Source organism: Gobio gobio, assembly GCF_949357685.1.
Source record: "Gobio gobio genome assembly, chromosome: 1".
In the NCBI taxonomy this organism is placed as follows: domain Eukaryota; kingdom Metazoa; phylum Chordata; class Actinopteri; order Cypriniformes; family Gobionidae; genus Gobio; species Gobio gobio.
Genome location: NC_137097.1, coordinates 25,277,481 through 25,302,839, shown reverse-complemented (window position 1 = coordinate 25,302,839; position 25,359 = coordinate 25,277,481). Strand labels below are relative to the sequence as shown.

The following is a 25,359-nucleotide window of genomic DNA, read 5'->3' as shown; positions in this document are numbered from 1 at the left end:
AAGGGAACTTTTTCTTTAGTTCTCCTTGCAGTTGTGGATTCCAAGTATTGTTTCAGGGTCATTGATGTCGGGGGATATGGGCGGACGAGTGATGGTGGAACTCTGGCCAACTCCGCCTTTGGCCAGGCACTCCGTGGTGGCACCCTCCATCTGCCACCTGACCATCCTCTTCCAGGAGCGGACCACAGAGGACCCCAGCCCCATGTCTTTGTGGCAGATGAGGCCTTTCCCCTCAGGAAAAACCTCATGAGGCCATTCCCTGGGCGCACCCTTCCCCGAGAGAAACGAGTTTTTAACTACCGTCTCTCCAGAGCCCGGCTGGTGGTGGAGAACGCCTTCAGGATCCTGTCCTCTCAGTGGAGGATGTATCGTCGCCTCATAGAGGTTCAGCCTGATGTTGTGGAGCGCTGTGTGAAGGCGACGTGCATCCTCCACAATTTCATGCGGCGATCTGCTGAGGCACCTGCTGTGAGTGGGGGGGTGCAAGGTGCAGAGGACTCGCTGCAGAGTCTTGGTCGGGTTGCCGCAAATTATTCTGCCAGAGAGGCCATCCGGGTCAGGGACAGCTTCATGGCTCACTTTTCAGCCGAGGGAGCAGTCACATGGCAACCGACTGAATAGTTGTGTATATATTTCTTTTTTCTTTTGTTCTATATTTTAAATCACATCTTTTCATCCTCTCTTGTAAATATTGTTATCTTTTTTCTTTTATCTTGTAAATCACCCATCAGTTTGTTGTTCGTTTTCAAATGATAAATGGAGCCAGCCTCCAAAAAGAATACCTGTCTCGTTGCTGCATTCTCATTACACTACACCACAAAACTGTTCCAATAACAAATAACAAATTTTTACTATACTATTGTGAGTGTATTTGCAATAGGATATAATTAGAATTAATGTACAAATGTTTGCCATACGTATTCTAGTCTAAACATAGAAATAATATTTATGTAACAACTATACATTATGATTTACTATGTTGTGCACAAAGTAACATCCCAAAACCTTTGTTCATTATATAAAAAATTTATTTATACAAAATTAATCAAATAAAATAAACAATATATTAAAAAAATATACAAAGAACATTTAAAACTATTTACAATTAACATGCAGGAATAAAAAGGATCTTGCTTGGAAGAGGGAAGAGTGAGGGACAAAGTGAAGGAGAGGAGAAAGGAGAGAATGTCTGGTTCATTCCCTGCAGAGATTTCTGCCTCTTAAAAATTACTGAGTGGGTTCCAAATGTTCCAAATTAAGCAGAACTGTGCTGCTTTCATAAATTAATTTATGAATTTGAAATTTGACGAAATCTTTCGTCTGAGGCGGTAACCTCTGCAGGGAAGGGACCAGACTTAATAGGAAGAGCTCATCCTCTGAGCGTGGAGGTGGCGCTGGAGCCACAGGACGGGTCCTGAGGGCTTCCAGGAGCTGCCGCTCCACCTCTGATGGCTGCTCTCTGCGCCTTCTCTGGGCTCTTCCTCTTGGTGGCACTGTATCAAATGATAACATTTTGTACATTGAGAAGGCAGAAAATGATAGAACTACGGGTGCTTACAGTAGATATAATATACACATATTTATAAACACACAATTTTTTAATGCCATATATTTTATCTGTCACAGATTTTCCTAAAATTATGCATCCCCAGAAAAGGATTAAACTACGAGTTCTTACAGTAGATATAATATGCATCTAAACATGGTCATTATTGCCTGTACACACCTGTGGGTACAGCAGCAGATGCTGAAGGGCCAGCAGGGGAAGAAGCAGCAGCAGCAGCAGCAGGTTCTGGCAGAGGGGACCCAGCCTCACTTCCATCAAAAGAGCCCATCGGCTCTGTTATGACAAATATTAAATATATTTTACAACATTACACACATTGCACGTTACACGAGTTAAGAGAAAAAAATTATTTAGACTTTTCATCATAAAAATACAACAACATATATGCCCTGCTGTGTTGCTTCACTTGTCAACACACCTGTCTCTGAGTACCCTGCTGCTGTCTCATCCTGGTTCTCATCAGGGTGGTCGTACCCTGCGGCCTGATTCTCCTCATCCCCCCTCTCCATATTTCCACTCGTCTCCCGTGGGGAGACGAAGGGGTCGAGGAAAGACAGGACCGCAGAGTACTTCCACTTTTTTCCTGACCCTGCTGCTGACCCACTCCTCTTATCCATCTCTTTTCTCCTCTCCTTCAAATATGTGTCCCTGAGACCCTTCCACCTCTTTCTGCACAATTCATCTAAATAAAGCAAATCAACTCAGCGGGAAAGTATTTGTAAAGTACAGCGAATGTGACTGCTTTCTCTAGCTTGTAGTCTCGATGTATAGCTCAAATTGAGTAAAGGACGTTTTTTTACAACTTACCAGACTGTCCGACCTCCTCACTCACTTTCTTCCAAGCAAGATCCTTTTTATTCCTGTTCCTGTAATGATAGGAGGACGTATCGTACAGCTCCGGGTACCCACACACAGCCACGATAATCTTGTCCTCCATTGTTGTTCGGATTTCCGCCTCCGCTTGTAAATGCGTCACTACTAGAGCAAGCTTGTGATTGGTTAACGCGGCGCGAATTTCCGCCAAAGTTCAGATTTTTCAACTTGCGCGAATCGCGCGTTCAAAACGCTCAAGTCGCGTCCTTCTCGCCGCCTCAATCGCGCGAATCGCGCGAATCTCGCCGCCTCATTCGCGCGAATCGCGCCGCAGAATGCCATTTCGCGTCTCTGCATTGACTTAACATGTAAATCACTCGCGCGAATCGCGTCCGGTGTGAACGCACCATTAGGCTTCTCTCCAGTGTGAGTTCTCATGTGACGATCAAGACTTCCTTTTTGGTTGAAACCTTTTCTACACTGTTGGCAGGTGTACGGCTTCTCTCCAGTGTGAATTCTCATGTGTCTGTCAAGGTTTCTTTTTTGATTGAAACTCTTTCCACACTGTTGGCATGTGTAGAGTTTCTCTTCAGAGTGAATTTTCATGTGGACTGTAAAGTTTTCATTATGATCAAAACTTATTCCACACTGTTGGCAGGTGTAAGGCTTCTCTCCAGTGTGAATCCTTAAGTGGCTTTTAAAGTGTCCTTTATGATTAAAACTCTTTCCACACTGAGGGCACGTGTAGGGTTTCTCTCCAGTGTGAAGTCTTGTGTGGTCTGTAAGATTTATTTGTTGATTCAAACTCTTTCTACCCTGAAAGCGGGTGAAGTAACTTGTTTCTTTATTTTCAGTTTTTTCTCTGCTTGTTTTTGAAGTCTTTTCAGTCTGTGAGCAACTAAAATATGTTTCTTCAGTTATGAAATCATGATCATTCTCATAGTGATCTTTTTCTTCCATTTCCTTTAGTACTTCACACTCCTCTTTCAACTGCATCAGGTCTAAGGCAAAAAAGACAAAAGTTAACCTCAGTTTAATACCACACCACAACAGCCATCAAAACATTTGTAAAGCATTAACCCCTAGAGGTCCGGCATGACCAACTCGCTTTTTTCTTAGTGTGAAAGAGACTCAAAATACTCCATGATTTTAGTCATTCAGGCAAGTGCTATACATCATTCAAATCTGTTAATTTTCTACTTCTGTTTTTGTGCACTCACAATAAAAAAACAAAATGCTGTGCTATTTGCAAAACAAAGAAAACAAACATGATGTGCGATCTTCCGGCTTTCTCTGAATGAAGTCCATTCTGATACTCTTCAGAAGATACTGTTATCTAGTACAGTGGTTCTCAACTCCAGTCCTGGGGACCCACTGCTCTGCAGATTTTGTGTCTCTCTTATCTGACACACTCAGTTCAGTTCATGGAGCTCTCTCCTAACGAGCTGATGATCAGAATCAGGTGCCTTAAATAAGGTAGACATACAAAATGTGCAGAGCAGTGGGTCCCCAGGACTGGAGTTGAGAACCACTGATCTAGTATAATTAAGTGGCATAAATTAATGGATTTCAATACAGAAGTAGACTTTGGGTTTAAAGGGTTAGTTCACCCAAAAATGAAAATTCTGTCATTAATTACTCACCCTCATGTCGTTCGACACCCATAAGACCTCCGTTCATATTCAGAACACAATATTTTAATTGAAAGCTGATGGCTTAGAACGGCTTCAGATAGGCCTCCATTGGCATTCAGTACATTTACACTCCTAAGACCCATAAAAGGCACTTAAAACGTTGTTACAAAGTCCATCTCACCACAGTGTCTCTACAATAATTTTACGATGCGACGACAATAGTTTTTGTGCGCAAAAAAAAAATCAAAATAACACCTTTATCCAACTTATCGTCTTCCGTGTGTGCCTCTTCACAGCATTAGTGTTTGTCTGGTCATGTGATCTCAACATGTCTATTCCTGCTCCATGTCAAATAATAGCACTTTAATTATGACACCCATATGACATTCTTCAAAAATATCAATCATTTCTGAAGAGCTGGAGATTTTAATAATGATCAACTGACTGAGTTCAGGTTTGAGAATGAAACCAACCTGTTTGTTCCTCAGTTTCTTCATCTTTCACTCTGAATGTTTCTTCAATCTTCATCTCTTCACTGTCCTCTTTCTCTGTTTGTTCCTCAGTTTCTTAATCTTTCACTCTGAATGTTTCTTCAATCTTCATGTCTTCTCTCTCCTCTTTAATAAGCACCATCTTTATGTTGATGTGGATCTCAGTCACTTCACCAGGAGTTTTTCTGTGTTCGTCCTGTTTAAGATGAGAATAACAGAAATAAATCCACATTCATTCTCAGAGTGTCTCAATATAATAGTTGCCGCAGTGTATAGTTGTCATTTTCCTTTTGTAAGTATTTTTCTAGATATTATTCATGTTTTATGTCTCAATGACATGCAAGCAAACAACCAAATAAAGGATTTCAAAGAGAAAAAAAAAGTTATTCACTTCCTTCCTACCCCTACGTCTAGGAAGCAAGGCGAAGGCAAACCCTCCCAAAGAAAGGTCATGATACTAATAAGTATTGTTCGTTGACATATATATATCTACATCAGGGGTGAGGAACCTTTTTCCTATCAAGGGCCATTTACATTTTTGTAACTTCCTTTAAGGACCATACTAAATTATTGAACATGTATCACTAACAACACGATCACATGAGAATGCGTATCAATAGTACAAGTGTCTAATGTCGTGGAATGTATACGGCAAAATTAGTTTACACCAAGTGGCGTATACATTCAACGCCTTTTGCTCATCACTAACCTCTCTAATGCGATGGTTGGAACTGCTTCTCTTTGGCAAGGCGTCTGATGTCAGACGCCAGTGATGATGATGCTACTCGCAGCTGGTTTCCCTAAGTTTGGGTCAGTCAGTCTTGAGCGGAATCGGGTCTTTGCAAGAGTTAGTTGTGAAAAGAACTGCTCACTGCAGTAGGTCGTAAAGTTTATAGAACTCGAGCAGAGGGAGGTTATTGTCCTTAGCTTTGAGCTCGTCATTACTTTGCAGCTCAATTATTTTGTGTTGTAGGTTATCAGATACATCAGATGGCTCAACATTAAACGGCGTAGCAAATATCTGCAGTTCCTTTAGTCTACTTTTCACGTCCTGAAACCTTTCACCAAATGCCTGAAGCAGTTTTGCACACTCACCAGCATATTCAGCTGTCATGCAGGCTTTTGTTCTTGCAGACTAGGAAAATGCACAGTGTTACCCTTTTCCAGTTGCAATTGCCACAGCTTTAATTTTCCCTTCGAATGATTTCACGTTTGAAAGCAGAGAAGCTGGTTCAGACCTTGGAGTTTGACCTTTTCCACCAAGGCAGTGCTGGTGCTAGTTCGGAGCCAGAGCCTAGTTTCAAACTGGTTCTTTGTCTTTCCACACCCAAAGCACCAGCTCCGAACCAGGAAGAGTGGTTCTTAAGTAGCACCAAAACATTGCTGGCCTAGAAGTGAGAACCGCTTGTGTCAGGGGCTGGAGGCGGGGTTACCGTGACCAACAAGACCAACACAAACAAACTTGTGACCGGCATTTTTTAAATAGTAGCTAATCGAGCTAATAGCTGCTCGATTGTAATCTCCGTCTACACAAATTAGATAGTTAGTACTTAGTACTCGGATGGGCGGTGTGTTATTAATTTCGGCAGTTGTTATCTGGCAATAACATACCACTGGAATGCGCGATTGACCAATCAGAATCAAGTATTCCACAGAGCCGTGTAATAATATAAAATAACAATTATATTGACAGTTATACTGTTTACTTTTTTGTACATATTTTTTTTGTTGTAATTTAGGAGTGGGAATCTTAAGGCAATTAACGATTCGATCCGATTCTGGGAGTAACGATCCGATTCCCAAAACGATTCTTAACATAAATTTTTGGTAACTAATTATCCTGCTGTGCAAATACATGAACTTTACATTTTAACCAAAATTGGAGCTAATATGTGTTTTGTTTATAGTTAAAATATCTGTTTGACTGTATTGCCATATTAAAAATTATTATGAAGATTTCTTTCAATACTTTTATTTTATTAACAAAGTTATATTCAGGATTAACAAGCTCTAATGAAACATAGTAAGCCATACAATTGCAAAGAACAATCATTAAGAATAATCAGTTCTCAATTTACAACCAAGTGTGACAATTTTTCAGTTCCTTTAGAACATTTTAACATAAAAAAAGGTCTTTAAAGCAAAAAAAAGTTTACTTTGGTTAGAGCCACAAAAAAAATATTTAAAACATAGGCTAATGCAGAAGAAAAACTACTTTAGCGCTAGCTGAGAAGCCAAATTCAGTGTGTGCGCATAACATCTCACATGAGAACTTGCCGAGCTGCAACAGTTATGTCAGAGACATTTAACGAATCACTCACCAAAACTAAGCCTTTGTTCAGAATTTTCCATTCGTTTGAAACATTGTGCAGTAGTTCAGCAATATTCCATAAGTCATTCCAAAAATTATGCCACGGATGTTGGTAGGTTTATGTCCCGGCAACCGCATCGAAGACATAGGAGTGTTACGCCGCATTCACACGGGGCTTCGGCGTCAACGCTTGACGGAGGGCGTGGCTGAAGCTTGGTGCTGACGCGACCGTCATAGTGACAACAGCTAATCACATACTTGCCGCTTGGACCACAACACAACACAAAAAAAGCATCTTTTTTGACAGCTAGTCTGTGAGACTATTTTGTGTATGAAAACTGATCACTTTAATATTTGATTCCTCATTTGGCTGGGGGATAGTGCCTATTTGAACCACACATGATATGATATGCTGCCTGTCATTCAATGATAAACAGAGTACACAGACGGAATACAAGCATGATACGTTCCAGATTCTCCAACCGTCTCTGCCACCTCCTTCCAGGCCTGGTCTCTCCAGTTTGTGTCCCGGTATGTAAATAATGATTGGTAGTAAAGGACTGGGTGATTACCCACAGGAATTATTAGCTTTTCCTCCATTTTAGATCGTTCTTCACTCTTAATTCACTCTTCATTCACCAGTGTTTTAAACTAATGCTATTGGCTAGCGTCTGCTCTAGGATATTTGCATAGGGTGATCTGATTGAATGACGCCTGCGTTGGCGCTTGAAAAGTTGAGAAATCTTCAACTTTTGCAGCTTGCAACGCGAGTGAAGCGCCGCGACGGAACCCACAATTCAGTTCGGCAACGCATGACGTCACCCATTCAAAGTAAACGAGAAGCGTTGACGCCGGCGCCCCGTGTGAATGTGGCGTTATTAAGCATTAATGGCAAGGAAAGCGCCTTATAGCCTACTTGAGCACCACTTCGTTATTTTGGTTCAGAATTTCGTTTGTTGGAAGTATTAACTTAATTTAGAAATGCGTTTGAAATTAAAAACTTTGCATTTAATAAGCAAAATTAATTTTTGAACTGGATAGGCAGCCGCAGCGAGCGCAGATGCAGAGCGGCCAGAGAAACGGAGGAGTGACTGCTGTAAGGCGTTTCTGCAAAACTGCGGAAAAACTGCATAAAACGTGCTGTGTTGAACCCTCTCACCGGGAAAAGTGTCCCCACGGGTGCGACGCCTCTGAGCAGGTCGTAGTTTGTCCATTTTATCTTAAACAAAGCCAATTCACCAGCATATGAACCCACTTAAAACATAACTTAACCCTTTAACTGACATTTCTTCTCTACAGTAGACCTTTATTCGTTAGGACAAAATATAATATTTTATGATATTATGTCTTGTAAGGGCCAAGATATTGAGGACCGTTCATCCAGTTTGGGTGCGTTTCATTCTAATCGGTCAAGGACCCTCATTCTTCTTATGACTAGTAGCTTATGATTCCTTTATAATGTGGAAATTCAGACAAGCAATGAGTTTACATTTACATTACAATATGAAATCACCTACTACAGTCAGCAATTGAATACTATGGGACTATTTTGTTAATAGTTTTTTGTTTTTTTTATATATATAGATGTAATATTTTTGTCATTCGTCTATTAATTTATTTTCATTTAACTTTTTGATACACAATACCCTGTTGGGGCAACTTAAAGCAGCACTAGGTAACTTTTCAACCTTCATAATATATTTTCAAAACTCTTGTGATGATACATCGACTTACAATAGGTTGAATGACACATCTGCCATAGCCTGACGGGGTCTGTATCGTTTTTAATCGTACTTTTAAACTTCAGGTTGGGGCAACTTAATGGCTGTATGTAGTTCTGCACTATGGTCCAACACTTTACGACAAATGTATTTGTTGTGTTTTCATATTCAAAAGATTATAAGATAGATCATATATGCAGCTTTTTTTTGTTTGCATCGAATGTTCTTCGACTTTTATACATAATACATTTGCTTATGAATAAAGATTGATCTGTTGAGAGCAGTTATTTAGATGCCAAATGTTCTCTCCCTATTCAAATTTGACATTGAAGGGGCATAAAACATTTTAGCCCATTGGCAACTACAGTTGCTGCACATTCAAATACGATTTTAAAGAAAAAAAATCTGGGGAAAGTAAATGCAGAACATGTTCACATAGGACACTTTAACATGACTATATGCTTTAAAGTTTAAACCATTCAGGGGGTGAAAACTGGGCACAAATGGGTTGAAGGGACAGTTCACCCAAAATTTTTAATTCGGTCATCTTTTACTCGTCATTTGGTTGCTCTCTCTGCTTTGTTACAAACACTCTTCAAAATATCTTCTTTTGTGTTCAGCAGAACAAAGAAACTCAACAAAGAAATACAGGTTTGGAACAACTTGTGGGTGAGTAAATGATGACAGATATTTTCATTTTTGGGCGAACTATCCCTTTAATGGACCTAAATAACCTGATTAGACAAAAACACTCAAAACTAAAACAACAAATTAATAAAAGAATGCAAATTATAAAATCATTCAGACCCTTAGTATATTAGTTTAGCTATTTAATGATTTGTAGAAATCGAGATTGATTTGGAAACTGAGCGCTTTGAATCACTGAATCATTTGATGTGATCCGAGAGAGTCTAAAGCTCGTCACTCGCCAGATTCATGTTAGATAGAGTCCGTTAAAGATGAAGAAGTTGTGGATGTCCCAAAGCTTGCATACTCTTTTCTTCACAGAAAGAGCACATACTTTTAGGTTGTAGTACAAGTAGGCGAATTGGGACGCAGCATATATTCATGTTTGAACTGATTCACGATAAAAGCGAAATGAGCCGCTCCTTCTGTTACTCATGAGTTTACTCTGTTACTTTACTCACACAACGCTGACAAATGTTAGATAAAGCAATGCAGTGTTACTCTTAATAATACAACATTCATTATTTTACTTTAAGCGCTTAAAACACAAACCTTTCTTCAGCAGAATCACAACAGATGCCGGAGCGCGGCGCGGCCTTATGACGTCACACGTAGATGCCAAAATAAAAGCCCCGATCATAAACTGTTGTCTAAAATCACAGGCGTGCATAGAAATTTACCTAGGAAAAATCTATTAACAATATGGCCAAATTCAGAGTTGAATGTATTATTGTAATACATTTAATAACACAAATGGTAAGTTAATAATACAGTTCATTGAGAGTTAAAAAAATATTTAAGCAATAACACAATGCAGTCACTTAATTTTTTTCTCACTACTAAATACTAATTAAAAAGTTTGATAATAATAATAATACAATTATACAAAAAAATAATTTAAAACAAGAAATTATTCAATTTTGGTTTCAAAACCCCTGAATTTTCATTTCGGTGCATCCCTAATTTGAGTAATGGGCTATAGTCTATAGATGTTCTCATTAAACATTTATTAGACGATTCTTTCAGGAATTCCCCAAATAAGTCAATAGATCCCAATTCGTATAATTGATAAAAAAAGTAATAATTAATAAAGGAGAACCATTTATTTTCCCCCAACACATGTAAAGTGATATGTTTTATTTTTTTACCACAACTGTCCCTGGGGCCGTTTCAGAAAGGAGGTTAAGTGAAAACTCTGAGTATGTTAACCCTGAAATAAGGGAAACTCTGGGTTTTCTGTTTCAGAATCGGCTGCGTTCAGCCCCGACAAAACGTTTTTTAAACGGTAACGGTGCTGCGTTGAACACCCTGTTCTGTTGACGCAAGAGTTGTAACTATGGCAGCCGAGAAGGCCATTCTTTGTGTTCTTTTTGTGGAATTTTCGGAGCCTGATGAAATCGATATAAATACGTGTTTAATACTGCAAAATACATGCAATCACTGCCCTTGCCGTCCAGAATAAAAGACAACATTCCAGGAAACATGACGTTCAACCGGAAACCGTAGCAAAACGTTGCGCACCGGTTTGAGCTTTGAACGTGCCCCTGGTCAGGAGCAAGTGTTCTTCAGTAAACCCAGAGTTTCTTTCAGTCTCCTCCCCTTTTAAAGCGCCAGCTGTGTTTAAATACTTTATTCATTCATTCAAACTGCACAAATGCTTTTCTTACTGAGTATTTTCAGACATCTCAACCTGCAAAAAGTCCCAAACCCAGATCTAGATACACTGACCTGATTCATTCTGTTCGGGAGAAGAGATTAAAGCCCGTCCACACTGACAATTGATTGGTTGACTTAATAAAATTCCAGGAGATTTTAACTAATTTGCGGGCATCAGGGAGCCGCTATCAATTTGAACTTCCGGGAGACTTGGGATGTCTGTTTTTTTGTCACAAATCTCTAAAAAAAAATCTACATGTAAATGTAAAATCTAAAAAAGCGCATTTTACTTAAAAAACCAAGTAAAATGATCTGCCAGTGGGGCAAGAATAATAATCCCAGACAGCATGGTAACATTGATGCAATGTTGAGTTTTGATCCAAACATCATTTTGTTTGAGATAGACATTCAATGTTTAAAGTGTGTTGTATCAGCCTTGAGATTGTGATGAAAGTCGACAGCACACATGGGTGGAGACAGTGACATTGAACTAGCAGTGATCTGTAGTTGATGAGCACAAGATCATGCAGGTGTGTCTCTCTGCAGAACACTAGTGGGTGTTTCCCAATCAGTGGGGCGTTTTCAAACCATAATGGGTATTTTCAATCGCATTACCTGATTTGCTCTAATCCACTGGGGGCTTGGTTTAGGGGTGGGCCTTCATGAGTTTAGCAAGTCTGATGAAAAGTGGTTGAAAAACATCTATTGTAGTTTGAAATTGGCCACTGATTGGTAAACGCCCATTTTGGTTTAGCATAGGCTTGTTGGACTTCATACAGCGATGCGCAGACCGATCGGCGGCTGTCTTGAAGCAGTGCATGCCGTTAGAAATTTTGTCCGACTTGTAGTAGGGGGAAAATACTATGGTAGTCAATGGGGATCTGCTTGGTTACAAACATTCTTCCAAATATCTTCTTTTCTGTTCAGCAGAACAAAGAAACTCATACAGGTTTTGGACAACTCGAGGGTGAGTAAATGGAGATTTCAGGATGAACTATCCCTTTAAATAATTTTTTGTTGAAAAAACCCAAGCTCTTTTATTCTTCAAGATTAACTCTTTATTTGAATGCTGTGCAGTTTCACAGAAAATGAACTGAGATGTATGTAATGGTCTATGGTCTTAGCTCAGAGGTGTTTATTTCTCTTCATGAAGAGTTTAGCTCAACACACCTGCCTGAAGTTCTCAGTGATCCTAATGACCTTGATCAGCTGCTTTAGGTGTGTGTAATTAAGGCTGGAGATAAACTCGGTGGGAAAAAATCTGACACTTTTTTTTTTTTTTTTTTGGAAGCCGGGTTGGACAGGAAGTGCATGAGGTGTTTGGTGGATGGCGGCAAATGCAACGAAATCGATCATGTCTAAATATAAGAAAAATTATAGTGGAAATGGATGGAAGATGATCAAATTTAATTTTAAGAAAGACAGGAGAAGAGAGGAGTTTAGATATAAGGGAAGATGTAGGTACAAAGAAAAAGAAAAAACATCAGATAGAGGTAAGAAGTTCGGGGGAGAGTGGAAATTAACGGGAGGTGAGGAATGTAAATTTGGATGAGTTGAAGGTAATATTGAAATGTAAAGAGGATGGTGGAATACAAAAGGTAAGTCCAATATTATTAACAAAAGAGTTGAGGAAAGTAGTTGGAGAAATTAAGATTAAAAATTAAGATGCAAAAGTGTTAAGTAATGGAGATTTGATGATTGTTTGTAATAGTGAAGAGCAAAGAAGGAAAGTGATGAAGATTAAAGTAATGTGTAAGCAGGAAGTGGCGAGTAGTAAGATTGTAGGACAGAGGCAGTGGGCAAGTGGAGTAATATCTGGAGTGCCATTAGGAGTGAATATGGAAGAGCTTAAAAGTAACATCAGTGGAGGAAAAATAGTTGGTGTTAGGCGATTGTTTATGAGTAGAGAAGGGAACAGAATGGAGAGTCTCTCTGTTGAGCTTAGGTTTGATGGAGTTATTTTGCCAGATAAGGTCAAGCTTGGATTTATCTGTTATTCAGTGAGGCCTTTTGTGCCTCTTCCTTTAAGATGTTATAATTGTCGAAAATACGGGCATGTGGCTATGGTGTGTAAAGCTAAGAAACGATGTGCAAGATGTGGGGGAGAACATGATTATGGCAAATGTTAAGGAGCAGGACCAAAATGCTGCAACTGTGGAGGGGAGCATAGTGTTGCGTTTGGAGGATGTGAGGTGAGGAAGAGAACAATTGAAGTACAGAATGAGAGAGCCAAGAGGAATATAACATATGCAGAAGCTGTTAAAGTGGTTGATACAAGGAATAGAGAGAAAGGAAAAGAGAGGGATGTGCAAAAAGAGAGGAGACTTGAGGAAATATCAGAGATGGAAGGTAGGATTACAGAAGAGACAATGATTGTAAGTAAAGTAAATTTCTTGTTGTTCATAGCTGAAGTAATTAATTGTACTGCACAAACTGAAAAGAAGACAACTAAGATTCAAATTATAGTCAAGACAGCAGAGAGATTCTTGGGAGTAAAGGACATATCATGGGTAATGGTTAGGGATGGGCTGATTAGTGAGATACAGTCCAGCCAGGAAGCATGGTTTGGATAGGAGGATGATTTTAATTTTACAATGGAATGCGAGAAGTCTTGTGGCTCATGGATTGGAGTTTAAAGGTGCTATTAATGAGATGGAAGTTAAACCGGATCTGATATGTATTCAAGAGTCATGGCTTAAACCTAGATTTGATTTTGTTATTAAAGGATATGTGAGTGAGAGAAGAGATCGAGAGGAGGGAAATGGTGGAGGGTGTATTTCTCTGATTAAGGAAGGCATGCAATATAGATCATTAGGCAAAGGTGTAACACAAGAGTATGTTGTAGTAGAGGTACGGGTGAATGGAATAAAGTATGTAATAATAAACTTTTATAATCCTTGTAATAAATTAGTGTTGAGTGAGTTAGAACAAATAGAGGGTCTTAATGAAGATAGGGTGATTTGGTGTGGGGATTTTAAATGCACAGAGCATGTTATGGGGAGGTATAGTGACAGATTGTAATGGAATGGTGGTGGAAGATTTGATAGATCGGAGAAATTTGGTGTGTTTGAATGATGGGGGTAATACAAGAATAGATGTGGCTACAGGTAAAGAGTTTGTTAGATCTAACAATGGTGTATGATTCAATTGCAGGGAGTGCTGAGTGGGAAATATTGCGACAATATACTATTGGGAGTTATCATTATCCAATAATGATATCTGTTAGTGTAAATGTGAGAGGAAGTAAGGCGAGTCAAGGAAATATTGGTAGCTGGAGGTTTGATAAAGCGAACTGGGAAGAATTCATGAGTCTGAGTGAAGAGGGATTAAAGAATATTATAATAGAACCAGATAGATCTGTAGAAATGATTAGTGATGATGTTGTTTATGCCATTCAAGTAGCAGCAAATAAATGTATACCAAAGAGGAAAGGAGGTAGGAAGAATAAGATAGTTCCATGGTGGACTGAAGAATGTACTAGTGCAATAAGAAGGAAAAGGAAAGCATTTAGGATAGTTAAGAAAACACATAATTTTCAAGATTTAATAGAGTATAAACAAGCACAAGCTGAGGTAAGGAGGATAATAAGGAAAGCCAGAAAACAGTATTGGATGGCTTATTGGGATGAAATAGGGAAGAATACTCCATTAGAGGAAGTATGGGGTATGATTAAGAAAATGAAAGGGATTCAAAAGTGTAATGGGTATCCAGTTTTAAGTATGGAGGGAGAAATAGCTGTGGAGGATGGAGATGAAGTGGAAATGTTTTTAAAGGCATTTATAAAAGTAAATAGTTCGGAAAATTTGACTGAACAGAGTAAGGAAATGAGGGAGGGTGTGATGAAGGAATATCCTGATATAAAGAAGAAAAAAGAGGCTGAAGATAATTTGTTAGATGTACCATTTTCTATGAGTGAGTTAAAGAATGCAGTAAGAAGAATGAAACAATCTACTCCAGGAGTGGATGGGATTAGTTACTGTATGATGAAGCATTTTAGTTAAACATCTATGGAAGTGATTTTAACATTTTATAATAGAATATGGATAGAAGGTATAATTCCTCAAAGTTGGAAGGAAGCATTAATTTTACCTATTAAAAAGCCTGGGAAAGATCCATGTAATCCTACAAATTATCGTCCAATAGCTTTAACTTCTCATTTATGTAAGGTAATGGAGAGAATGATAGCTTATAGATTGACTTATCATTTGGAAAAAATGAATTGTTTTTTTTCTTATCAAAGTGGGTTTAGGTGTGGTAGAGGGACTATGGATCCAATAGTATCTTTAGAAGATGAAATAAGAAAGGCATTTATAAATAAGGAAAGTGTCTTTGCTGTTTTCTTTGAAATAGAAAAGGCTTATGATATGTTGTGGAAAGAGGGTTTTTTAATAAAGTTACAGAAAATGAGTATAAAAGGAAGAATGTATAATTGGATAAAAGAGTTTTTAATTGGAAGAAGTATTAGAGTTAAGGTGGGTGGAGCTATATCTTTAAGTGGAGCAATGGATAATGGTACACCTCAGGGCAGTGTAATAAGTCCACTTTTATTTATTATCATGATTAAGGATGTTTTCTCAAGGATTGATAGAAGTATGGGGAAATCATTGTTTGCTGATGATGGGGCTATCTGGTTTAGAGGAAAGAATATAGATTATAGCATAAAGAAAATGCAAAGTGCGCTAAATGAAGTTGAAAAGTGGTCAGGGGAAAATGGTTTTAAGTTTTCAGTGGAAAAGACAAAAATAATACTTTTTACTAAAAGGAGGAGGAATGTGGATGTTAAGTTAAAATTATACAAAAATAATTACAGCGTGTAAGTATAGTAAGATTTCTGTAGTGTTTTCTTTAGTGAAAACACCTTTAGTGTTTTCAATGATGTGCAGCCTATACATATCTGTTTACATCTCAAAAAAAGTGTTTTGGGGTTTCATGACCCTTTAAAGTACTGCCACATTTTCTGTTCATGAGTTCCATTTTCACTTACAACGGCGGCATCATTACGTTCGACCAGCAGAGCGCACATAGTGCAAGCGAGTTCGGTTCAGTGGAAAAAAATTCTGAGGTTCGGCAGAAACTGAACCCTGTCAAAAAGCCCAATATGCGACCGAATCCGAACCCAAATCCTGGATTCGGTGCATCCCTAGTCTTTTTAAAACATTTTAAATCCTGCATTACCTTTTCATATGGTATTTTCATACAGGTTATATATTCCGCCTGCTCTCTCGTCGGCTCCACATAAGAAAAAGTGTCGCGACCAGAGACAGCCGGAACAGCCATGTGCTCGTACGCCGGACTCCTCCCCACGTGCAGCACACCCTCCTGTTACGTTCACACAGGAGGAACAGCGGCCGTCCCTTCCAATGGCCTGTTCGGTCTCCTTTGGTGGACCCCGTCAGGACCAAGAGGAAGAAACCAGCGACGCTTCTCAACCGGCTTCAACCAGCGAGTGGTCGGATTCTGCCTCGGAGCACACCGCTTCGACACAGGCCGCCACAAGTGTCAGGGCAAGTATCGACGCGGAACTGGAGCGCGTGCTCTCGAGGGCCGTGGGAGACCTCGGGCTAGAGTGGTCCCACCCCCAGGAGCCTGCGAGGAGCAGACTGGACGAGTGGTTCCTTCAAGGTCGTCGCCAGTCCTGTCCACAAGGACCCGTGCCCTTCTTCCTGGAAGTTCACGAAGAGCTTACCAAAGCTTGGAAGGCGCCATTTTCAGCCAAGTCTTCCTTCTCCCCAGCACTCTCCACTGTGGACGGCGCGAAGGAGAAGGGATACGAGAACTTCCCGCCGCTGGAAGAGGCCATCGCTGCCCACATTTGCCCGCCCTCCTCAAGAGGATGGCAGGCTAAAGCGTCGCACCCATCTAAGCCATGCCGCACAACCTCGTCCTTCGTCAGTCGAGCATATGCCTCCGCTGGCCAGGCGGCGTCGGCGCTTCTCACAATGGCGATACTTCAAGTGTTCCAGGCCAAGCTGCTCCGCTCGCTGGATGAGTCCATCCCGGACCCCAAGGCTCTTAAAGACCTCCGCACCGCCACAGATCTAGCCCTGCGAGCGACTAAAGCCACGGCCCAGGCGATCGGGAAGTCTATAGGCAGCCTCACGGGGGTCGAGCGCCATCTCTGGCTCAACCTGACTGAGATGAAGGACCCAGACAGATCCGCCTTCCTGGACGCCCCCATCACGACGTTCGGCCCTGCGGTGACGGGCTTTGCGGAGCGGTTTTCCAAGGCACAGAAAGCATCTCAGGCGATGAAACACGTCCTCCCCAAGAGAGCGAGCTCGTCTTCTAACCGCCAGAGTAAAGCTCCGCCTGCTCAGCAGCCCAGGAATGCACCCATGAGCGTGCGCCCCCGTTCGACTTCCAGGAACAGACAGCGCTCTCGCTCCACCGGCCGAAGCAGACAGCAAGAGCGACGGGGACCGCGGCCCAAGACTGTGCCGACCCCGTGTCCCGCCGAAGCAGGCCTAACCACCGCAGAAAAGAGAGCCTGGTTAAGTCCCGCCGCGGCCGGACCATCACAGCTCTCTCTGCCCCCGTCTCACGGTTCCCTCCAGCCAGGTGACTGGTTTCACAGAGTTCGCAGTCAACGAGCCTGAGAACAAACGCGCTCGCCTGCACACAACCGCCGTTCTCACGGCGACCCAAATAAATCACAAAAAGAGCTTGTTCAATGTAGTCAGTGTGCCAACTTCTCAGTTTGTACCCCTACACACGAACACTTTACACACACAGCACACGCGTTCGCGCGACATAAATGCTGCAGCCGTTATGCACACGCCCACTTCACAGAGTGCGCCGCTAAACGTTGCCATTACACCTACCACACCCCATGCAACAAGCGTGTCAAATATAAAGAACGCGCCCACCATGCAGGGCGCGCTGCGAAATATAACCATGGGGTTACACGATTTATTCAGGTTACCGGTCCCTTTTCTCAAAGCGACCCGCCCCTGAAGGGTTTACAGCCCCTAGCTGCACATATTCAGGCATGGCAAGCCATTCCGGGAATATCAAAATAGGTGTTCTAGAGAGAGGCTACTCGTTGCAGTTCACACTGCATGAAAACTGGGATTTTCGTCAGTATGTGGCACTGTAGATTGCCGTGAAACTTCAGGTTTACGACTGTGCACGGCAATTTGCAGGCAACACCGAAAACTGCCGTAAATTGTCGGAAATTGGCATGGGCCTTGCTTGGCAGTTGTCCCCCCATGACCCCCCCTCCCCTTAATTCTAGGGGAGGCTTTAACATGTAAATGAACATGCTGTGAGCTACACAAATGCAAATCAGAGTAGCAGCAGGGGGAGTTTTATCTAGGTTCTGAATTTTTTAAACTAAAACATTTTAAGTTAAATGTACTCGTTTTTTTTCCTTCCCGTGGGCCCACCACTCACGGGAGGGACCGTAAGGGGCCGGTGCGGAGAAGATCGGGCAGCAGTCGAAGGCGGGGGCCTAGACGACCCGATCCCTGGACACGGAAACTGGCTCTTGGGACATGGAATGTCACCTCACTGGCGGGGAAGGAGCCTGAGATTGTGCGTGAGGTTGAGAGGTTCCGACTAGAGATAGTCGGAATCACCTCTACGCACGGCTTGGGCTCTGGAACCACACTCCTCGAGAGAGGATGGACTCTTCACCACTCTGGAGTTGCCCATGGTGAGAGGCGGCGGGCTGGTGTGGGTTTGCTTATAGCCCCCCAGCTCTGCCGCCATGTGTTGGAGTTTACCCCGGTGAACGAGAGGGTCGTTTCCCTGCGGCTTCGGCTCAGGGATAGGTCTCTCACTGTTGTTTGTGCCTACGGGCCGAACGGCAGTGCAGAGTACCCGGCCTTTTTGGTGTCCCTGGGAGGGGTGCTGGAAAGTGCTCCGACTGGGGACTCCGTCGTTCTACTGGGGGACTTCAACGCCCACGTGGGCAATGACAGTGACACCTGGAGGGGCGTGATTGGGAGGAACGGCCCCCCTGATCTGAACCCGAGTGGTGTTCAGTTATTGGACTTCTGTGCTAGTCACGGTTTGTCCATAACGAACACCATGTTCAGGCATAAGAGTGTCCATCAGTGCACATGGCACCAGGACACTCTAGGTCGTAGGTCAATGATCGACTTTGTGGTCGTTTCATCTGACCTGCGGCCGTATGTCTTGGACACTCGGGTGAAGAGAGGGGCGGAGCTGTCAACTGATCACCACCTGGTGGTGAGTTGGATCCGATGGCGGGGGAGGAAGCTGGACAGACCCGGTAGACCCAAGCGTACTGTAAGGGTCTGCTGGGAACGTTTGGCCGAGCCCCCTGTCAGAGAGATCTTCAACTCCCACCTCCGGCAGAACTTCGACCGGATCCCGAGGGAGGCTGGAGATATTGAGTCCGAATGGACCATGTTCTCCACCTCCATTGTCAAAGCTGCCGCTCGGAGCTGTGGCCGTAAGGTCTCCGGTGCATGTCGAGGCGGCAATCCCCGAACTCGGTGGTGGACACCGGAAGTAAGGGATGCCGTCAAGCTGAAGAAGGAGTCCTATCGGGCCTGGTTGGCTTGTGGGACTCTTGAGGCAGCTGACATGTACCGGCAGGCTAAGCGGACTGCAGCCCGGGTGGTTGTGGAGGCAAAAACTCGGGCCTGGGAGGAGTTCGGTGAGGCCATGGAAAAGGACTATCGGCTGGCCTCGAAGAGATTCTGGCAAACCGTCCGGCGCCTCAGGAGGGGGAAGCAGTGCCCTACCAACACTGTTTACAGTGGCGATGGGCGGCTGTTGACCTCAACTGGGGATATCGTCGGACGGTGGAAGGAATACTTTGAGGATCTCCTCAATCCCGCCATCACGCCTTCCATTGAGGAAGCAGAGGCTGGGGGCTCAGAGGAGGACTCGTCCATCACCCGGGCTGAAGTCACCGAGGTGGTCAAGAAACTCCTCGGTGGCAAGGCACCGGGGGTGGATGAGATCCGCCCTGAGTACCTCAAGTCTCTGGATGTTGTGGGGCTGTCTTGGCTGACACGCCTCTGCAACATCGCGTGGCGGTCGGGGACAGTGCCTCTGGGATGGCAGACCGGGGTGGTGGTCCCTCTTTTTAAGAAGGGGGACCGGAGGGTGTGTTCCAACTACAGGGGGATCACACTTCTCAGCCTCCCCGGGAAAGTCTATGCCAGGGTACTGGAGAGGAGAATTCGGCCGATAGTTGAACCTCGGATTCAGGAGGAACAGTCTGGTTTTCGTCCGGGCCGTGGTACACTGGACCAGCTCTATACCCTCTACAGGGTGCTGGAGGGTTCATGGGAGTTTGCCCAACCAGTCCACATGTGTTTTGTGGATTTGGAGAAGGCATTCGACTGTGTCCCTCGCGGCATCCTGTGGAGGGTGCTCAGGGAGTATGGGGTCCGGGGTCCTTTGCTAAGGGCTGTCCGGTCCCTGTACGACCAAAGCAGGAGTTTGGTCTGCATTGCCGGCAGTAAGTCAGACTTGTTCCCGGTGCATGTTGGACTCCGGCAGGGCTGCCCTTTGTCGCCGGTTCTGTTCATAATTTTTATGGACAGAATTTCTAGGCGCAGCCAGGGGCCGGAGGGTGTCAGGTTTGGGGACCATGCGGTTTCGTCTCTGCTCTTTGCGGATGACGTTGTCGTGTTGGCCCCTTCTAACCAGGACCTTCAGCATGCACTGGGACGGTTTGCAGCCGAGTGTGAAATGGCTGGGATGAGGATCAGCACCTCCAAATCCGAGGCCATGGTCCTCAGTCGGAAAAGGGTGGCTTGCCCACTTCAGGTTGGTGGAGAGTTCCTGCCTCAAGTGGAGGAGTTCAAGTATCTAGGGGTCTTGTTCACGAGTGAGGGGAGGATGGAACGGGAGATTGACAAACGGATCGGTGCAGCTTCTGCAGTAATGCGGTCGATGTACCGGTCTGTTGTGGTGAAGAAAGAGCTAAGCCGTAAGGCGAAGCTCTCGATTTACCGGTCAATCTACGTTCCTACTCTCACCTATGGTCATGAGCTTTGGGTCATGACCGAAAGGACAAGATCCCGGATACAGGCGGCCGAAATGAGTTTTCTCCGCAGGGTGGCTGGGCGCTCCCTTAGAGATAGGGTGAGGAGCTCAGTCACTCGGGAGGAACTCGGAGTAGAGCCGCTGCTCCTCCACATCGAGAGGGGTCAGTTGAGGTGGCTCGGGCATCTGTTCCGGATGCCTCCTGAGCGCCTTCCCGGGAAGGTGTTTCGGGCATGTCCAACCGGGAGGAGGCCCCGGGGAAGACCTAGGACACGCTGGAGGGACTATGTCTTCCGGCTGGCCTGGGAACGCCTCGGTGTCCCCTCGGAAGAGCTGGAGGAAGTGTCTAGGGAGAGGGAAGTCTGGGCATCTCTGCTTAGACTGCTGCCCCCGCGACCCGGCCCTGGATAAAGCGGAAGAAGATGGATGGATGGATGGATGGATGTACTCGTTTTAGTTCACATTACTAAATTTTTAGGGCAACCAGTTTGCTCCAATTTTTTAAGTAGATTCAACTTGTCCGGGCAAACAGAGTAGATTAATTACTCTGTATGTCATTAGCAATAACCAACGTTATGTAAAAAAAATACACACAAAATAAAAAGTTACGGTGTTATGCCTATATGTAATTGAAGCACTTTTGCCACACCCATTAACTTAAATAAAGTGAAAATAAATATAATAGGTTTTTCTGGAGCTGGTGGTCTGAAACCTCAATGAGGTTGAAGAATATAGGGATAAATTAAGCCCCTCTGTGGACTGATTTCCGGACTCTTGTGATTCTCTATCTCTCTCACATACACACACACACACACACACACACGCACTCTCACACACACACACACACACACACACACACACACACACACACACACACACACACACACACACACACACACACACACACACACACACACACACACACACACACACACACAGCCAAAATATATCAACATTTTTTTATTTTATTCACCTCTTAACATTCTTTTGTTTCATTTTCTTGTTAATTTAATACATTTCTTAACATCAGTTTGTTGTTAGACTCCCTTCTTTGTAAACTGTCATAAACTGACCATATCAAGACAATCAAACCTAATCCCATCAAATTTGTGAGCGAGAACTGTAGTCTATGTGGTACTAAATACATTTTCCATTCTGTCCAGGAAAATGTATTAATACGGAGTTTTTTCATTAATTCTGGAAAACATCCTTATAACAATGACCTCGCATGTGATTGGAGGAGCCCGACGAGCTTCTCGCCCTCGTCCAATCAGGTGCGAGGTCATGGCCATGACGCGTACAAAACTTGAAGATGAGCTTTAAATAGACGTGTTTTGGACTCTTTTTTTATACATTTCCTGTGTTTTTGTTGCTTTGCTTTTTCGTGATCAACAATGACAGGACGCCGTCTCGCCTTCAGCTCCCCTTCAACTCCTCTGCATGGACGTGACCAACTTTTTCGACTAATCTTTCAGGCGTCTTCACAACTCTGAGGCAAACTGCAGGCGCTATGAACCAGAGCATGGGTAATGTAACGTTACGATTTAAAGTATATGCTTTTATTCAGCTGTATACGGAAATGGAGGCGTTAATAGATCCGAGCTTAAAACTGCACATTTTGTTTACACAGACTATCCTCGCCTCATAACGAAGCCGTGACCTCTTATCTGCTTGGAGCGATTTCCGCGAGTCCAGATTTAACCGCTGAACATGACGACATTGTGTGTAAGTATAACGTCTAATGTCTTTCTCATTCCTTGTTTAATTTTTACTGTGACTGTTTTTATTAATACCAGTCTCATGTAATTGTTTTCCAGCTGCCTGTAAGACGTATTATGAATCGACACGCCGGAGCTTCAGATTCAAACAACCTGAACTTACATCGCAGGCGGAAACTGCGAAGTTTAGCTCGGAGTCGATCAAGAAGAAAAAGGGTAAGATTTATTATATTAGATCCGTTTTTTTGTCAATGTGAGTATTTTTCAGGTTGCTTATTGTCTTTATGGATTGTATTACAGTTGCTGAAAGTGAGACAAAGTGTGCTGGCTGAGGATGAGATGGACATTTGGAAGTCCGCGACCATTGAACTCATATCTGATGAGGAAGACGGCATTGTTTACGGGGTGTCTGGATGGATTGTGTGATTCTCGTATACGCCTGTGTTCCCCGAATGTGTTGGCCACTTCTCTTTGACGTTTTTGGAGGACAACATAAGATACATTACTGCTGCACTGTACATAGTTGTGTTTGACAATAAAGCTCTTTCTTTGAATGAACAGCTGTGTGTTTATAAATGAAGCTCTTTCTTTGAATAAACGGCACGGTCTGTATAATTTTCCCATATATTCCTTGATGGTATGAATAGTGTACTTCATAGCACAATAACATTAATATAAAACATAAATTATTACAACATAAATTATATATTTATTATTATTATTATTATTGGGGTTTACATTTATAATGAGCCAGGGGGACCAATAATGATTGGTTTGCAGTGATCTGCCAACCAATCACGAGGGATTTTTCTTGTTTAAAAGTAGTGGCCTCAGCCAATACTGAGTGAGTAAATTCAAGTCTGGCCGTTGACTCTCTGGTTTCGCTGCTATTCATATGCTAATTAGAGGCATCGCACCTCCGCACGGTCTCTCCGCGGGGGGCTCTCCACCTACGTCATGGTTCGTTTACGACAATTTGTGGCACAGATGAACGCGACGTTCGCTGCCTCTAAATTGTCGAAAACTGCCGAAAATTAGGGAGATTACCGGGAGTCTACAGGCGTTTACGGGGCCGAAAATCCCACTTTTCATGCAGTGTCACTCGCATGCCCCCACGCTTTCGAGCAATAGTAGAATCTTCAGTGAGAAACACTGTGAGTCACGTGCTTCGTACCGAAGTGGCCAAACTGCTAGACAAATGAGCAATAGAAGCCGTGCACCCGTCGCAAAGCAACGCAGGCTTTTACAACCGTTACTTTCTCATTCCGAAAAGGGATGGCGGCCTCAGACCCATCCTAGATATCAGACAGCTGAACAAGTCGCTATTGAGCCGTACGTTCAGAATGCTGTCCATGAAACAAATCCTCGCACACATTCGTCCGGGGGATTGGTTTTTCAAACTAGATCTGATGGATGCGTATTTTCACATGCAGATAGCTCCCCGTCACAGGCCATTCTTGAGATTCACCTTCGAGGGACAGACTTATAAATACACAGTTCTGCCTTTCAGTCTATCTGTATTTTTATGAAATGCATGGACGCAGCACTAGCTCCCCTGAGATTAAAAGGGATGCGCATCCTCAACTACCTCGACGATTGGCTGGTCTTAGCCCAATCAGAGGCTCAGCTAGTGACGCACAGATCCTGGCTCCTCAGCCACTTGAAAGGCCTGAGTCTCAGGATCAATACGGAAAAAAGTGTGCTATCCCTGTCTCAGAATACATGTTTTCTGGGAGTGCACATAGACTCTATACTAATGAGAGCGCAGCTGAGGTTCAAGACGGGCTCGTGCGTCCCTCTCAAGAAGTTCCAGAGGATGCTAGGCCAGATGGCCTCTGCATCAGCTGTGCTCAAGCTGGGCTTGCTGCGCATGCGCCCCTTACAGCATTGGCTAAAGTACCGTGTCCCGACCTGGGCATGGCATTCAGGCCAGCTGAACATCAAGGTGAACCAAGGCTGCATCAGAGCCCTGGCCCCTTGGCTAGTGGAGGACTGGTACCAGTCAGGGGTGAGCGCGGGCGCCACCACGAGATGGAAAGTAGTCTCGACAGACGCATCCAACCTAGGTTGGGGTGCCCTACATCAGGGCAAGCCGCTCTCCGGCCTGTGGTCAGCAGAGGAGAAGAGGCTACACATAAACTGTCTAGAGATGAAAGCGGTGATTTTAGCGCTCAAAGCTTTCCTTCCACTCTTAAAGAGACAGCATGTCCTGGTCCGCTCGGACAGCATGACAGTAGTCTCATATATAAACCGCCAGGGTGGGCTAAACTCATGCAGCCTACATATCATGGAAGAACGCCTCATGATATGGGCAGCACGCAACCTGAGCTCATTGAGAGCAGCGCACGTGCCGGGAATTCTGAACCAGGGGCCGGATATGCTATCCAGGTACAACGTTCCCCCAGGGGAATGGTCACTTCACCCAAAAACGGTTCAGTTGATATGGAGTGTCTTCGGGAAGGCGGAAAGACAACCCCCACTGCCCGACATATTTCTCCAAGGACAGAGATGCGCTGGCCCACGAATGGCCCAGCCTCCCTCTGTATGCATTTCCCCCGATCGCACTGTTACCTCAGGTAATCAGGAGAATCGCGGAGGGGAAACATGCAATACTATTGATAGCTCCACTGTGGAGGAGCCAGTTATGGTATTCGGATCTGACCCAGATGCTGGATGCAGCCCCATGGCCGATACCACTAAGGAAAGACCTCCTCAGTCAGGCGAAGGGGAAGATCTGGCACCCCAGACCGGATTTATGGGCCCTTCATGCATGGGCCATCAATGGCTACCCG

At 43.7% G+C, this 25,359-nt stretch overlaps 1 protein-coding gene across 1 annotated transcript; it reads right to left on the bottom strand.

The window, feature by feature from the left end:
• Nucleotides 1–1,227: 1,227 nt before the first annotated feature.
• On the bottom strand, nucleotides 1,228–3,517 carry LOC307120210 (uncharacterized protein; the record flags this gene model as incomplete). The annotated part of the gene is made up of 3 exons (XM_079807095.1): nucleotides 2,375–3,517; nucleotides 1,727–1,840; nucleotides 1,228–1,493 (listed from the first exon to the last, which is right to left on the bottom strand). Exons 1-3 carry the CDS (start codon nucleotides 2,502–2,504, stop codon nucleotides 1,228–1,230), a joined length of 510 nt encoding a protein of 169 aa, XP_079663221.1. The 5' UTR covers nucleotides 2,505–3,517.
• Between the last annotated feature and the right edge of the window lie 21,842 nt (nucleotides 3,518–25,359).